Source organism: Leopardus geoffroyi, chromosome B2 (assembly GCF_018350155.1).
Source record: "Leopardus geoffroyi isolate Oge1 chromosome B2, O.geoffroyi_Oge1_pat1.0, whole genome shotgun sequence".
Classification (NCBI taxonomy): Eukaryota; Metazoa; Chordata; class Mammalia; order Carnivora; family Felidae; genus Leopardus; species Leopardus geoffroyi.
The window spans coordinates 121,123,063-121,138,119 of record NC_059332.1 but is presented as its reverse complement, the minus strand read 5'-3'; the positions used below and the strand labels follow the sequence as shown (position 1 = coordinate 121,138,119).

The 15,057-nt window shown below is 38.6% G+C and overlaps 2 protein-coding genes across 16 annotated transcripts in view; one reads left to right on the top strand and one right to left on the bottom strand.

The window, feature by feature from the left end:
- SLC2A12 (solute carrier family 2 member 12) overlaps nt 1-2,629 on the top strand; it is a 60,113-nt gene extending 57,484 nt beyond the window's left edge. For both annotated transcript variants that reach the window (XM_045499686.1, XM_045499684.1), the window contains one exon: nt 426-2,629. In XM_045499686.1, the coding sequence (XP_045355642.1) occupies nt 426-531 (106 nt within the window). In that variant the 3' untranslated portion in view covers nt 532-2,629. The remainder of the gene's footprint in view (nt 1-425) is intronic.
- Nucleotides 2,630-4,412: 1,783 nt separating this feature from the next.
- The window catches only part of TBPL1 (TATA-box binding protein like 1), a 35,377-nt gene continuing 24,732 nt past the window's right edge, over nt 4,413-15,057 (bottom strand). For 9 of the 14 annotated variants that reach the window (XM_045499693.1, XM_045499691.1, XM_045499695.1 and 6 more), the window contains 6 exons: nt 11,966-12,144; nt 9,842-9,924; nt 9,628-9,691; nt 7,088-7,191; nt 6,892-6,986; nt 5,393-6,245 (listed from right to left, as the gene is read on the bottom strand). In XM_045499693.1, the coding sequence (XP_045355649.1) occupies nt 6,109-6,245; nt 6,892-6,986; nt 7,088-7,191; nt 9,628-9,691; nt 9,842-9,924; nt 11,966-12,100 (618 nt within the window). In that variant the 5' untranslated portion in view covers nt 12,101-12,144 and the 3' untranslated portion in view covers nt 5,393-6,108. The other 5 variants (XM_045499700.1, XM_045499701.1, XM_045499699.1 and 2 more) reach the window with 2 other exon arrangements.

The following is a 15,057-nucleotide window of genomic DNA, read 5'->3' as shown; positions in this document are numbered from 1 at the left end:
ATGTCAGGATACATCAGGGCTTTACAATGAAAATGTCTTTTTTGCTTAGCTAAAACATGAGAGGCCCAGGGTGGTTAAAAAAAAAAAAAAGAAGGGGGCGCCTGGGTGGCGCAGTCGGTTAAGCGTCCGACTTCAGCCAGGTCACGATCTCGCGGTCCGTGAGTTCGAGCCCCGCGTCAGGCTCTGGGCTGATGGCTCGGAGCCTGGAGCCTGTTTCCGATTCTGTGTCTCCCTCTCTCTCTGCCCCTCCCCCGTTCATGCTCTGTCTCTCTCTGTCCCCAAAAAAATAAATAAACGTCGAAAAAAAAAAAATTAAAAAAAAATTTAATTAAAAAAAAAAAAAAAAAAAGCCTGCACCCTTCCCCCCCTACCCCAGTACTATAAATTAAGAGCGACATTTTCATTCGTGCCTCTTTCTCTTTCAGGAACTTTGTGAAAAACAACATTTGTTTTATGAGTCATCATCAAGAGGAATTAGTGCCAAAACAGCTTCAAAAAAGAAAACCCCCAAGAGCAGCTCTCGGAGTGTAAAAAGCGGTGTGGTAGGGGACGAGCAAGGTGGCTTTCTCCGGAGATCTAATGGCCTCAGACCTTACAAGTGTTGACAAATTAGAAGGGTGTCTTTGTACCAACACCTATTGGCCACTCCCATGTTTTCTTAGGGTCACGGAGCTAGTTTTAGAGGGACACCCTGAAATGATAAGGACAACCTTTCATGTCCGCCTGTCAAAGTGTAAGTGGGGTGCAAGATCCCAAGTGATCTCTTACTCTGAGTAGGATACTAGGTGAAAAATACTGGCTGGTTCAATACTTCCCACCCTTTTCACATAGCAGCCTTTGAAAAACCACGAACTAGTAATGCGATCAACTTCTGCCTTAAGGTATGTACGTATGGAGGCCAGTCGCAGCTTTGTTATCCAGACACGTAAGTGGCCTGGACACGAGCTTACAGGGGTTTTTTTTTGCCCACTACGACAGTACTTACACTGGGTCTTCTGTAAAAAAGAACAGGACGCAATGTGGACAATTGCACCTATGTTTTAGATTAGGATAGGATCCTGGCTAGGATTTCAGTGATAATTCCTAATTATATTTCAACAAGTACAAAGATTATGCAGCTCATTCTATGAATCATGAACAGTGTAATGCAAAATACCCCTTTATAAATTTTATGTATTATCACATATTAAAAGAAACAATTCTGCCATAGTTAAGAAAAACAAACACTTTTCCATCCATTAAAAAAATATATATATGAATAGAAAAGGCAATTTCCAAATCCTGGGACCATATATACTTAGTAGTAGCTGTTAGTAAAACATTAGAAAAGGAGTCAGGCCATTAGGTTATTTATCCAAATCTCTATAATCAATTAGGTTTGCGTTATGCAGTCAAGCTTATAAAACTCTCTCCTTGTAAGCCTTTCATGACTTAATAGCGATCCATAGTTTCCTGCAATTCTTTGCACTCCTCAGGAATATCACTACCTCAGGTCATGGCATACTGGCTATAATTGATGCTGACTTTCAGATGACTGCAGACATAGGACATCAGGACAACTCCTTCCCTATGTTCTTCTCTATGATGAAACAGAGGTCACCAGCTATACCAGAAGCTTGAGTTTTTACCACAACAATGAATTGCTTTCCTCTGCATTTCTCCAGTTGAATATTAGGACTTGGTGGGGCATTTTACCAATTTGGATATGACGACAGAGAACCTACAATAAAGAATCTTGACCCACTTCAGGAGTAACCCATTAAGTTACTATTATAAGCTATGGGAGGCACACAAAGACTTAAGGCACGAATAACCTAACTTGAAAAAGAGTAACCAATTACGTTTGGCCTGAAGAAAAGAGAATCCTAAGAGCCAAAACCCTTCGTCGTTTAGGTTGGGATTTTCCCACTGGCCCCAAACAAACTGCCCCAGTTTGACAGAAGGGTATATGACCTAGTCATTTCCCTACAACAAAATGGAAAGACTACAAATCTGTATAATTAATAGGGAAACTGTACTAGCAGAGACTCAGGAGAATGACTAAAAGTCCTGATTCTGAAACGAATTACATAATGAAAATGGGCAGGGAAAAGTTTTGAGGAAGGGAGACTTGAGATCTTCCTTCTACCACAGCGTATTTCCTATGCAAGTTAGAGCATGTGTTGGGTGGTTGTTTTTTTTTTTTTTTTTTTTTGGAAAAAGGAAAAGTGTGTTCTAGAGCATCAATTTAAGAAATTTATTATGAATCTTCAGTGGAATTAGATGCTGAGATTTTTTTTTTTTTTAATCAAGACAGGGAATTGATACGAATTTGTTTTCTTTGCCAAGCGTCTCAGATTGTGAGATATTTAACAAAACTGTTACATGTTCCCTTCAAAGTCTGAGCACTACGTATACATTAGCAATTTGTTTTAGCCATTCATCATAAATGGGTAGGAAATTGTTCATAAACTTAGGTGGTTTATCACTGGTGATTTCAACTTCGGTATCTTAAACACTCTTACACGTTTCTTTTATTACCCTGAGTCCGTGACTAAATAATTCTGTCTTCGAACCAACTTTTACCCAACATGTCCCCAATCACAGCTTTCTTTGGTTTTCAAAAATAAAGAAGGGGGAATACTTACAATGTGTATGTATATATTCACAGTTTTTATTTATCAAAAAATTTACAGCACTTGTGAAGAGCCAGCAGAAGACCTCAGACACGCTCATTCTTCCCAGCTTTGTTAAGTTTAGTGGGTCAGCCAGGACATTTTGCCAGGTGACGCTCACACAGCAGCCCTGAAACCTAAAGTGGTGTTAGATTGTCTTTCTTCCTCTTTTCTGAGAAAGCGTTTTGATGCGCTACTGAGCTACCCACTTTTCAAGTCACTCGAATGCTGAAAATATTACAACATCTGGATCTGCACATTGGCCATATAATCATGTTTCCCCCCCCCCCCTTTCCTACATTTCTTTTTGGGGGGAACGTTACAAAACAGGTCACTTGTTACTGTTAATTAAAGCTAAGTGGAAAATCTCAATTTTTAAAATAGTCTGCCCGGAACCTGTAACTTCTTCACGGAATGGTATCCTCTGTATTTTATGAGGTCGACCTATCCTATTGGCTCTTAACATGAAGCAAATAAACACAATGTAAAAAAAAGAAAAAAAAAAAAAAGAGAGAGAGAGAGAAAGAGAGAGGGCACACGGAAGTTTGAAAATCACAAGTCTTTCACAAGAAAGAAAATATAGAAGTTAGCCTTTGGCCCCCCCCCCCCCCCCCCGCCATTAAGAGTGAGAGGCACAGTAGGGAAAGGCATCGAGAGGAAAGAAGATAAAAATAAATATAAAATAACGTGTGTTGTTCAGTGCAGGACGTAAGTGAGGTTTGGGAGACTTTATGAGATGGTGAGGAAAATGGACTCGAATATGGAGGTTAGGACGCGGCCATTTCTCATGAAGCTTTCAAAACGTTTTGGAAATTCAGGTTTTAGTGGAGGATTGTGTTGGGATACTGTCTCTAGTAGGTTTCTACTGAGAAGCTAATTGCACTCTCCACTCAACTTCACTTCCAGTTGAAATTACTGTTGGTTCTGCTGAATTCCTCACCCCAGGGGTGGAGCACAACTGCAGCCTGATTCGCACGCCACCATCCCAGGGCTCACGCGGGTGAGCCAGAGAGCCAATGTTTCACACATGCACATTTATTGTCATTTTAAGAGGAGCAATCCCAAATACTGGATAGGCAGTCACTCTTCAGCTCCATTAAATAAGACACAGCAAGGGGAGAGACATGTCTTGCAAAATGGCTTTCAAGTTCAAGTTGAACTATATTATAATTATACTGTGGCACAGAGGCAGCTTGTGGGCACTTCTTGTTAAAACAGCACAATGTATCAACTTCTGACAAGACTCTTAGTATAGCCTCGAACACCAACCTCAGATTACTACTTTCCTACAACTAGAGTCGAGTCTTACCAGAATCACAGAAGTACATACCAGGTACAACCCATCACAGCTTCTCTCACATCCATCTCATAGGTAAGAGGTTTTGCTTTTTAAAACTACAATTCTGTAACTTTTAAAAGATATTTAACATTTTCTATCATATTAAACTAGCAACATAAAACATTATGCTTAATCTATAAAGTTCTACTCCGGTTCATTCCCTAGAATTTATACACATATTTTTATTTCTAATCTGCAAGAAAAAATTGCCTATTTGATATTTGGTAACAGAGCATTAAAAGATACTATACACACGTGGCATATATATATATTTACAAAATACACTTCAAAAAGAAGCCAACACACTTTTAGCAAAAGTCTAAGCTTGCATAGATCAAAAAGAAAAAAGAATTGTGAATACAATTTTTGTTAAAATAGAAAATGGGGAATAAAAGTTACAGAATGGATATGAAGAGAGATCTTTTCCAAACTTTTATTTGTGCACATTCAATTGAAAAAGATAACTTTTACAGGTTCTTTGGTGCCCATATTCAGCATACAAAAATGTAAAAGACTATTCACAAATAAAACACATTAGCTCAAACTGGAAAAAACTAATGACAACAACAGAACAATTTAAGGTAGTGCACACTGTGACAGCTCTGCTTTCGGGGACATGAGAATTACTGCGAAAATAAATAGAATGTCCTTTTGTAAAAGCAGCAATGTCATGTCTTGTAAACTTCCTTTTTATATTACAGCAAGGTCTGAAATAAAATCCAAAGGGCCTGGAGCTTACACTGTAGCCGTGAATGAATAAAAGAGTCTATTTCCTCAATTACTGTTGGTCCAGTTTTCCTTTTGTTTTGAGTCCAATGTGCAGCAGGTTTTAAAAGGTGCTCAGTTAGGGATTCTAACCAATTAAGCGATGAATTATAAAATTTCTTTCCTGCTTTCAAACACAAACGGGTAAATCTGTTCCACAGCAGTAGCAACAGCCTTTACGTTGGGCCCTGTACCAAACACAACAGAGAGAGGAAGGGGTGAGAAGAGCGCCAGGAACACGGATTTCCCAGAACTGAAAATATATGGGGTTGTTTTTAAAAAGATCTACACTTTACGTAGTCAGACGGTCACAGCAAAAACCAAGAGAATAAAATTCTCTCTGAACAGTTCAAGGCAATCTGAAACACCAATGATGTGATTTGTCTTGTTTTCGGGCCCCAGGGTGAAGACAGTGAACATAAAAACCACACACAGACTGCCGTGAAGGAGAATAAGAAGCGATGTGAGATACTGATTAAAGGAAGGAATGATAAACGGGAGTAGACATTTTGGGCACTATCCTTTTGGTCGCTGTAGTCTGGCTTTGGTTAGGCCGCCTCTGACGCTCACAGGAGTGCTGAGGAACCCAGTAAAGTACAACAAGCCTGCTTCCAAAGTTCTGGGAAATCAGAGGGCTGTGACTAGCTAACTGGTCTAAAATGCCCCGCAGATTAGTACTCACTACCCACCCCCACGTGTATTACTAACCTGGCCATTCATCCTCACAGTTCACTCAGTAAATAGGGGCGCGCGCGCACACACACACACACACGGGAATGAGGTGACGCTACATATGAATTAATCCATATAATGCTAGGAATAACTAGTTTTTAAAACATTTAATATTCCACTTTAATAGATAAAAGGAAACATAAAAAAGGACCAAATATTTTCATAAAACATTTTAATAAAAATGGTTTCACTAACGTACGCTTAACTCTTTTGAAAGATCTTAAAAACACACATATTGTACCCACTGTGAACTCTCTGAAGGTACTGACCACGTGCTATCAGGGTCTGCTCTTTTCTGATTCCTCTCCCTTCCCCCACATAGGATAGTGCTTTGCCTATGGGAACCACTCAGTATCTGTTCACTGAACTGTTAACATTTCATAGGATGTTCCAGATGTAAATATATAACGTATACTAATCAACCTAACTGTCTTCAGTTTGTGATGCTGCTTAGTTACCTATTAACTCAAATGTAGATTTTACCTATGCATCATAAACTCTACACTTAATGGGGACTTCTCAACAGATTTGGGGGCTCTGCAGAGGCCTAGGCTCCAAAATGTAGGAAGAGGCAGTTGAAAGAAGGGAACAAATGGATTTGTTCCCCCACACTCCATTTTAAGATTTCGGCATGACCCTGGCAGTAGGTTTTAAAAGTCTCCAAGGAAGATGTGAAAACCCATAGAATGAGTCAAAACTAAAACTTACTTGTTCAGAGTCTAAAGGTGTTGGTAACGTGTATTTTCTCTTAAGGACTAAAGGAATAAAAAGAAAAATTCAAGGACACCAAAGAAATTTTCCCGAATCCAATTTAGTCAAAGGTTGGGCCTAACTCTCAAGTGATGTCTCCGTACAATTTATACGCACAGTACTTTTAAAAACCATCCTGTGTGCTAATGTGATCCTTTGACATCTATGCCTGGTCTTTGAAACCACCCCCTCCAAATACTTAGGACTCAGAAGATACATAACAAAATACACATAAGATGTGATAAATAGGCATCAGTGATATATGAGTATTTTGCTTATGTAAAACCTCTATGAAGTTTATGAAGTGGATTTCTCTTAGGGTGCCTGTGTGGCTCAGTGGGTTAAGCGTCTGACTCTTGATTTTGGCTTAGGTCATGAATCTACAACTACATGGAATAATACGAATGAATCTCACTAGATAATAATGAATGAAAGAACACTGACCCAAAATAGTATGTATAAGACTTAAGACTAGTAGAAAAAGCAGGGAAAACGAAACTACAGTTTTAAAAGTAGTTTAAAAGGAGACTGGTTCCCTTTGAAGGGCAGAAGTGACCGAAGGGGGACAGTGAGACAATATTTATATTTGGATACAAGCACTTCATTCAAACCATAATTGGCCATACGCTTGCTTTCAGTATCATAAAATACCTGTTACTGTGATACTTCCCGTTGAAAAAATCTGTAACGTAGCTCTTAGAGATTTTATCCGATAGCACACAGCAGGATGAAGTTCAGGTTCGTAACTGTACAAAAAAAAAAAAAAAAAGCACAATTAATATAAATATTTATAGGCTGACAAACAATTACAAATTTGGTAAGTTGTCCTGATTCTTCGAAGACCTACCTGGCATGAGGTCTATTGTTCTTTGTGAATTCTGGCAAACGGATTTCAAATGGCATATTACACACCGCCAAAACGTTAACGACCTTAAAATCTGTAAATATTACCTTCAGGAGAGAAGTACAACTCAATGAATTATTTTGCAACCAAAAAAATTGCTCAGCAGAAAATAGAAATTGTTCATCAGGGAAACTATAAATAACTGTTTCAATCCTTAAAAGTAAGAACAAACTAGAAAGAAAAACAACACCTGACGAACTGATTTAGTTTTCGGTGACTTCTTACTACCATACAGGTGACCCTTGAACAATGCAGGGATTAGTGCCCCTGCCAGTCAAAATTCCATGCCTAACTTCTGACTCCTCAAACTCAACTACTAATAGCCTACGACTGACTGGAAGCCTTACCCATAACATAAACAGTCGATTAACACATATTTTGTATACATATTATATACTGTATTCTTACAATAAAGCTAGAGAAAAGAAAATGTTAAGAAAGTCATCAGGAAGAGAGAATACGTATATGGCACTGTACTGTATTTATCAAAAAACATCTGTACATAAGTGGATCCGCACAGTTCAAACCTGTGTTGTTCAAGGGCCCGCTGTAATTAAAGAAAAAGGTCAAAAACTTCATCAAAAAATTAAATAAAACTTGAGAGGTTTGCAAGATTAAAACATCTGGGTCTTTTGAATCTTATCTTGTATTTTTTTTAATTTAAGTGGGATATTTAATCTGCTGGGACAGGAGAAAGAATAGCGATTATAAAAATTAAAGCAAAGTTACCCTTCTCAAGAGTCAAAATGGAAGCTGCCACTTAAATAAGTAAATACTGAGTATACGCTGAGTCAATACTGAGTACTGCGTGTACACTGAGCTCTGAAAGGTCAGACTTTTGCTTATAGGAGTAAGGTAAAAGGACCTTTCTGCGAGTTTAGTTAGACGTTTTCTTTCGGGAGGGTAGAGTGAGAAAATGGAGTTTTTAACTGGGATATTTCTCAACACGTCTAATGTTATACTAAGACAAGGTCCAAGGCTGAAAAGTATCTTCAGCCACTCCTACCAATAACTTGAATGGAGCGGTTTATTGTCTTTTGAAACGTTCCCAGTAAAACCACAATTCTGGGTTAACTATCTTCCATCGGAGTACCTGCACAAGGCAGCTGATGAAAGTCACTACGCTGTCCAAAGTGGCCCCACCATCAGTCACGACTCTCAATACTGCCACTTTTCTTAAGCACCAACCCTCCCCCTCTACCACCGTCAGTACCCCGGCGCCTTTCTAGTATCTTCCACCTCAGGGAAGACTGAGGAAGACACAGAGAAACTCAACTTCCCACAACTGCTCGTTTGAATTCCACACAGCCTGGGCCCATCTCTTCAGGGACCACAGCACATCTTTATTTTTCTTTCGTTGACTCATCATTTGCAAGTGACATAACAAGTCCATACTACATAGCAATTTTACCAAATGTATGCCTCCATAAAATGGTATTTGATAAAGTTAACCTCCCAGTGATGGTCACTTTACAAGTAAGAGCCCACCAACCAGTATGCACTTTCTGTGGACTAAACTGTGGATCTAACACAGCAGGCCAATCTTACAATGTCCGTTTTCAAACACTGTGCATTTTGTTTTGGACTTATGCTGGGTTTTTTTTTAATGTTTATTTTTGAGAGCGCGCAAGTCGGGGAGGGGCAGGAGACAGAGGATCTGAAGCGGGCTCTACACTGACAGCAGAGAGCACGATGTGGGGCTCAAACTCATCAACCATGAGCTGAGCCGAAGTCAAGAGCCGGACGCTCAACCGACTGAGCCACCCAGGTGCCCCAGGATTCATGTCATTTTTAATACAGCTGATTGATTTTACAAAATGCAGCCTTTTCTGAGTTCTTATACACAGGTGTATACTTAGTATTAGTTATTCATGTGAATCCTTTTCAACTTACACCAGCAAATGCTGTTATTTCTCAAGCACAGATTCAGTCAGTTCTGCATATTTTTAAATAATCACAATTTCCTGTTATAATGGTAATGCTGTCACTAACCATAAAATGTAGGAACACGGTTTACTCTTAGCCATAAAATGTATAGATCTAGGCAAGTTCCATTCTAATATCTTTTTTCTTCTTTATAATTTATGTGATAGCTATCTACAAATAAAAACAAATGCGCTTCAACTTTTTGAACGTAGGGCCCTACTCCCTACTCATCATCCTGACAAACTACTCTTGAGGTCATCAAAAACATGACTTGGTGTGCGTGTGTGAGGAGTGAACAACCCGAAGAGCTGAAAAGGCAGGTCACGTGTAAGGTAACAAGCGTCTCTGAGAAAGGGGGCAGTGAAAAAGCCAGGATCCTTGCAAGGACTCATGTGGGTAAGTTCACTGCGTAATTTTTGTACTGAAGGACAGTAAGAAAAAGGCCAATCGTGAGTAAGTTTTTGTGTGAGTTCTTCCGTCTATTAAATTAAAAAGTTTACCTTTACAAACTAAATCCTTCCATATCTGCAGTTTGGATGTTTTTTTGAAAACATTACCTGAAAACCTAGTTTCTGCAGACTGCGGGCTAAACGTCTGGCACCAAATTTTGCTTCTTCTTCACTACGGTTTTAAGGAGACGAAAAGATTATCAGTCACACAGGAAATAAACTTTATACTGACAAACATGACAAACTACACACATGATTTTAAGTCCAGGAAAACGTCCTCCCCTTGTACAAAGGAAACATTAAAAGTCCAAGGAAAGTTTACCTTGTTGCTCCAGTGCAAATAATTTTTCCTGAGGACCAAATTGTAGCTGTGATTCTAGGTTTTCTAAGCTTCATTAATACTTTCTGCAAAAAACAACACACACACACACACACAAAACCCAAAACCTGATTACACATTAAATATTAATTTTCACTTACGGTGCTGCTCTACGTGGCCATTTTAATACAAGTTGACTACTCGACGCTTACCCACGTCTGAAATAAATAACTGTTCTCCAAATCATCCATTCGGAAATCGAGCTCCATACCGAACACAAAGAACATATTAATCCAAAAGGACATTCAATTAATCAAAAATACAAGGTCTGCATAAACCTCTTACTATATACTTGAAATCAATACGCCACGAGTCTGTACACTTTCTAACTCTCATTCCCCACTGGTTACATAACTGGAATTTGCAATTCGCAATCCACATAAATGGATCCTTAAACATGCCAGACCTGTTCACACCTCAGGGGTTTTGCAGTAATTGTTACTGTCATCTGGAATGTTCTTCCCTCGATATTCTCACTTCATTCAAGTCTCTCACCAGATGTCAGAGAGGCCTTCCCTGACCACTCCATCAATGCACCCGTCCCTTTGTCGCTCCCCACCTCCTACCTTGCTTTATTCTGCTTCATGGTACTCATCGCTACTTTCTGTACCTTACGGTTGAGATGCCTACTACATGTTCAAGTTCAATACACAAATCTTGAATGCAGGGGAAACGGTGGAGCTGGAGATGTAATTTTAGATTCCTTAGCTATGAGAGCCATTTAAAGCTGTGGGTTTGAATGAAATTATCTACAGAATGAGCATAAGCGGTCAAGGACTAAGGTCCAAGAGAACAATAAATTTAAATTTTCATTGTAGTTTTTCATTTATGGAAATATTAATTATATGCCCACTGTGCATAAGAGAAGTAAATGTATACTGATTACGATAGCATATGAATCAGACGTTTCTCCTTCAAACTTCCGTTGGCATTTTGAGTTTTGCCCTTTCTCTGTCATATGCCGTATTACCCACCTATTATCAAAGCTATTAAATCTGGAAGGATAAAATTTCCCAAAGAGTCAAAATAAAATCTGAACTAAAAGATAGTATAAAATTTCACACAGAAGTGGCTGGGAAACACTAAACTGAGTTTATTCTGCACTTAAGTGCCTTTCACCACCTGCTTACCATCAACTCAGCCTTTTCAGTTCATCTTCCTAGGAAAAATGACTTCCCTGTCCCATGGCACACACAAGATCCAAAGCAGCACGAGGCCTTTTACTCGCTAACCTTCTTCAGCGGACATGTTCCTTCCTTTATTTAGGTGACAATGGCATTGCTGATGAACTTGAAAATCTTTAATTGTGTCACTATTAAGTTTTAATTGAATTCAATTCCCCTTAACTTAGTTTGTAGTACTAAGAGCTAATAATTTACTGAGGTATACTGGCACCTAATTTTTAGAGCTTGGAGCCTTCATATACATTCATAATTTTCATAATAAATGTATAAGATACACATCTCAACATCATGTGGTTTACAAAATCCAATGAACACATATTGTCACTTCTAACGTTAATCTTCAATAAGGTTAAAGGCAAGTTATCAATGCTTTTATTTTAAATAGTAGAGGTCTAACAAAAACTAAAATTGAAAGTATCCAGGTTAGGATATGAATCAAATTATTTTCAGCAATGTGTTACTAAGAATACCAACTATTTTATTTTAGCTAAATAAAGAGGGGTATGACAACATACTACAAAAATCACAACGTATGTATTAGGACCTCATTCATATCATGCATCATTCATGCAACTAAAAAATTATATTTGAATTAAGTATACACCACTGTACAGATGTCCCCTTCTTCAGTTAAAAGAAATTAAGAGAAAAAAATGTCTAGTAGCCTGTGAGTTCTTTGCTAAGACTTAGAGATGTGTATATGCAAAAGTTGGCACTTCATGGGAGCGGGGGGGGCTTCTACAGGGCTCCATATTGTACTGAGTACAGCCGGCACTTGGTAAGGTGCTCTTAAACTATCGGTAAGTGAATATATTTTAGTATATCATTTATAGCACTACAAAACCAGTCTATGTAGCCCACACGCCAAAATTTAGATACTTACTCCAACATCACGCTTATAAATTACATTTGCTCCCTCCAAAGCAATCTTCCTTAAGTTCAAATGGCATCTTGTTCTAAAAACACAGACTACATTTGTAATTAGAATGTCCAATGCAACATCACTGTCTGCATCCATTGGGGTAGTTTAAAAACTGAGCTTCCCACCACGAAGATCACATCCTGAGAAAGAAAACAAAATAAAGTAATTACACTTAAATATCCTGTTAATTTATTTTTCATAAATAGTCTTGAGAATTAAAATATAAGAAATGAATTACACTATTTATTTTTCAAATGTGACTCAAACCAAGTCATGTCCCTTCTTTTCCTCACTAAAAATGTCATTTTTAAAAAGATAATAAACATGTCGTACAGAATCTTTCAAAATCCGGACCTTTTATGCCTTACAATTAATAAGTAACATTTATGTGCCAGGAGCCTACCAGACTTCTCTCCTGCTACTTCCCTTTACAACCACTATGTTTCAGGTGTATCATAATTATGGCAATTCTCCAAACACACCAAGTTTAAGGGTGGGACTTTGTGGTCCCAATGTCCAATCATTAGTGGTACTGTAACCCGCCTCATACAACTTGCCAGGGCGAAAAGAAGGATGACCTGTCTTTCCTCTGTTTTAGGTAACTGACTTACCTGTTTAAAGAAGCAGAGATATTAATTATAATATTAATATATTTTTCTCATTTACTAGTCAGCCATCCATTATTCACTTACTAAATACCTTCTATGCACTGAGGACACCAGGAAAAAAATGAATAAGGCAAAATCTTTTGTCATCAAGGAGCTCACGAGTCTATGAGTGTAGGAAGAAGCTCTCACAAATAGCACACCATTTTGGTCAGGGTCACAGTCTTTCAAGGTCTGTATCCTTTTAAAACTATGATACGAGCATTTCTATAAATGAACCAACAAAAAAGAGCCCCAGTTTTTACCAGTAAGCATATGACCCATTTCCAGTCAAAAAATTCTGACTAGGTTTCCACATCTTAAAAAACAAGTAATGGTAATTTAGTTCACCTAACCCACAAAGAGAATACCAGAAAACAGTAACAGTACCATTGTAATGATCTTGGGGATCCCTTGCAGCTACAATATGATAAACTAGTATTCTTTATAAGGATTCAAATTATTGCATGACTAAAACAACGAAGATGCCAAGAGTCCCGATAAAGAAAATTCAAGCTTGTTTTCCTGCCGTTCCGTTTGGGATCTGACAGAACACAAGTCAGACCAGACCTGTGGCACCTCTCTACGATGATGGAGCCTTCAGTTCTGTGCACAATCTGTATCTCCGCTTCACCAATTTCTGACTTTTATGTTCCCTTCAATCTGCTTATCTCCTTGTTTTGTTGTTTTCTGTGTATCTCTAAGTCAACTCAAATAATTTTTATGTACAAGGGATGGGGCAGGAGTAGCAGTGCATATACAAGTAGACGGATTACTAAAGAGGATGGAGGCAGTTATCAACACTGATCTTAAACAGCAGGATCAATATCCTGACTCACCACACACCAGGTATGAGAACCTGAAAAAGGTATGCAATCTATCTGTGCCTCGGTTTTCTCATTTGTGGCATGGAATATAGTGTCCTACTAGAACGTGTTATGGGGATTATATAGAGTGTATAAAAAGTACTTAGCATACATATTTGGTAATAATAACACAAAAATGACAGTTAATATAGATAAAATAATCAATAAGCAGAGATCTCTTACTACTATTTCCCATGATTATATTATAGGCCAGATGCTGAGCCATATAGACCTCACCAGGTTTTCTGTTTTCCTGTAAAAACTATGAAATAACTGAGGTAAAGAGGCTCTTAGCTGTGTACCCCAACATCCGTTCCACCCTTCTTGCACAGTGAACAGAACCCAGGTGTTTGGGAGAAATAAAATACTATCCATACTTTCAAGGCTCCCTGGGAACAGGTAGAGCCAAGGGGCCACACGATCCTGTCACGATTAACGAAATGTAAAATGAAATGGTTTTGTATCTTTTGCAAAGAAAAGATTGCTTAGAGTGACCAAACTAAGCCAGCCAAGACCCCTTTTGCCTTCCTACCCTTCTTCACTTTTATTGCCTGGACTTTAGATGTAAGAATTGGGAGCTCAAGTAGCCATCTGATCGTGAGACTATGAGATAAGGGCAGTGGACAGTAAGACAGAGCAAGCCCGAGTCCCTAATCCAATGAAATTCCTTATTACCCCTGTACTTCCTAATTCCAGACTTGATGAAGGTGGGAGAAAAATCAATTTGCATCTCAAGGCCCTCACCTGCTGAATTTCTGTCATACGCAGCCAAGCCTAATCCTAACGGATGCACATCCCAAGAGACAGGCTACAGAAAGCACTACTTAAAAAGAAACTCGTATGAAGAAACTGTCAAATTTACTGTTACACACAGATTTTGTTTTTTACATTAAAACAAGTTAAAACAAATTAAGGCGAGAATACCAGGACAATATGTAGGGTAAAAATAAGTCAAGAAAGTAGGTATAAAGCAAATCTCGGTGACTGCAAAGACTTGAAATTAATACAATTGTGCCTGTACTTTAGTAACTTAAACTCTAAAAATGAGATCACAGGCGCAGTTCATCCTAAGTTACTCAATGTTCATATTTTAGATGAATATAACCTGGCAAGCAGCCTCAGAAAAAACTACTGCTTTAATACGTTTTAAATCAAGGACAGAATATGGAGTCAGTACTTAAAAAAGAATCAGGCGGGGTGCCTGGGTGGCTCAGTCGGTTAAGTGGCCCACTTCGGCTCAGGTCATGATCTCGCGGTCCGTTAGTTCGAGCCCCGCGTCGGGCTCTGTGCTGACAGCTCAGAGCCTGGAGCCTGTTTCAGATTCTGTGTCACCCTCTCTCTGCCCCTCCCCCGTTCATGCTCTGTCTCTCTCTGTCTCAAAAATAAATAAACGTTAAAAAAAAAAAATTAAAAAAAAAAAAGAGTCAGGCATCCTACACGAAAGACTCCACATTTCTGAAGCATTACAAACAAACAAAAAACCCACTTGCAGTCAATTTAGCTATCTTGTAAAACAAGAAAGCAGTGCTGGATATTAACAAAG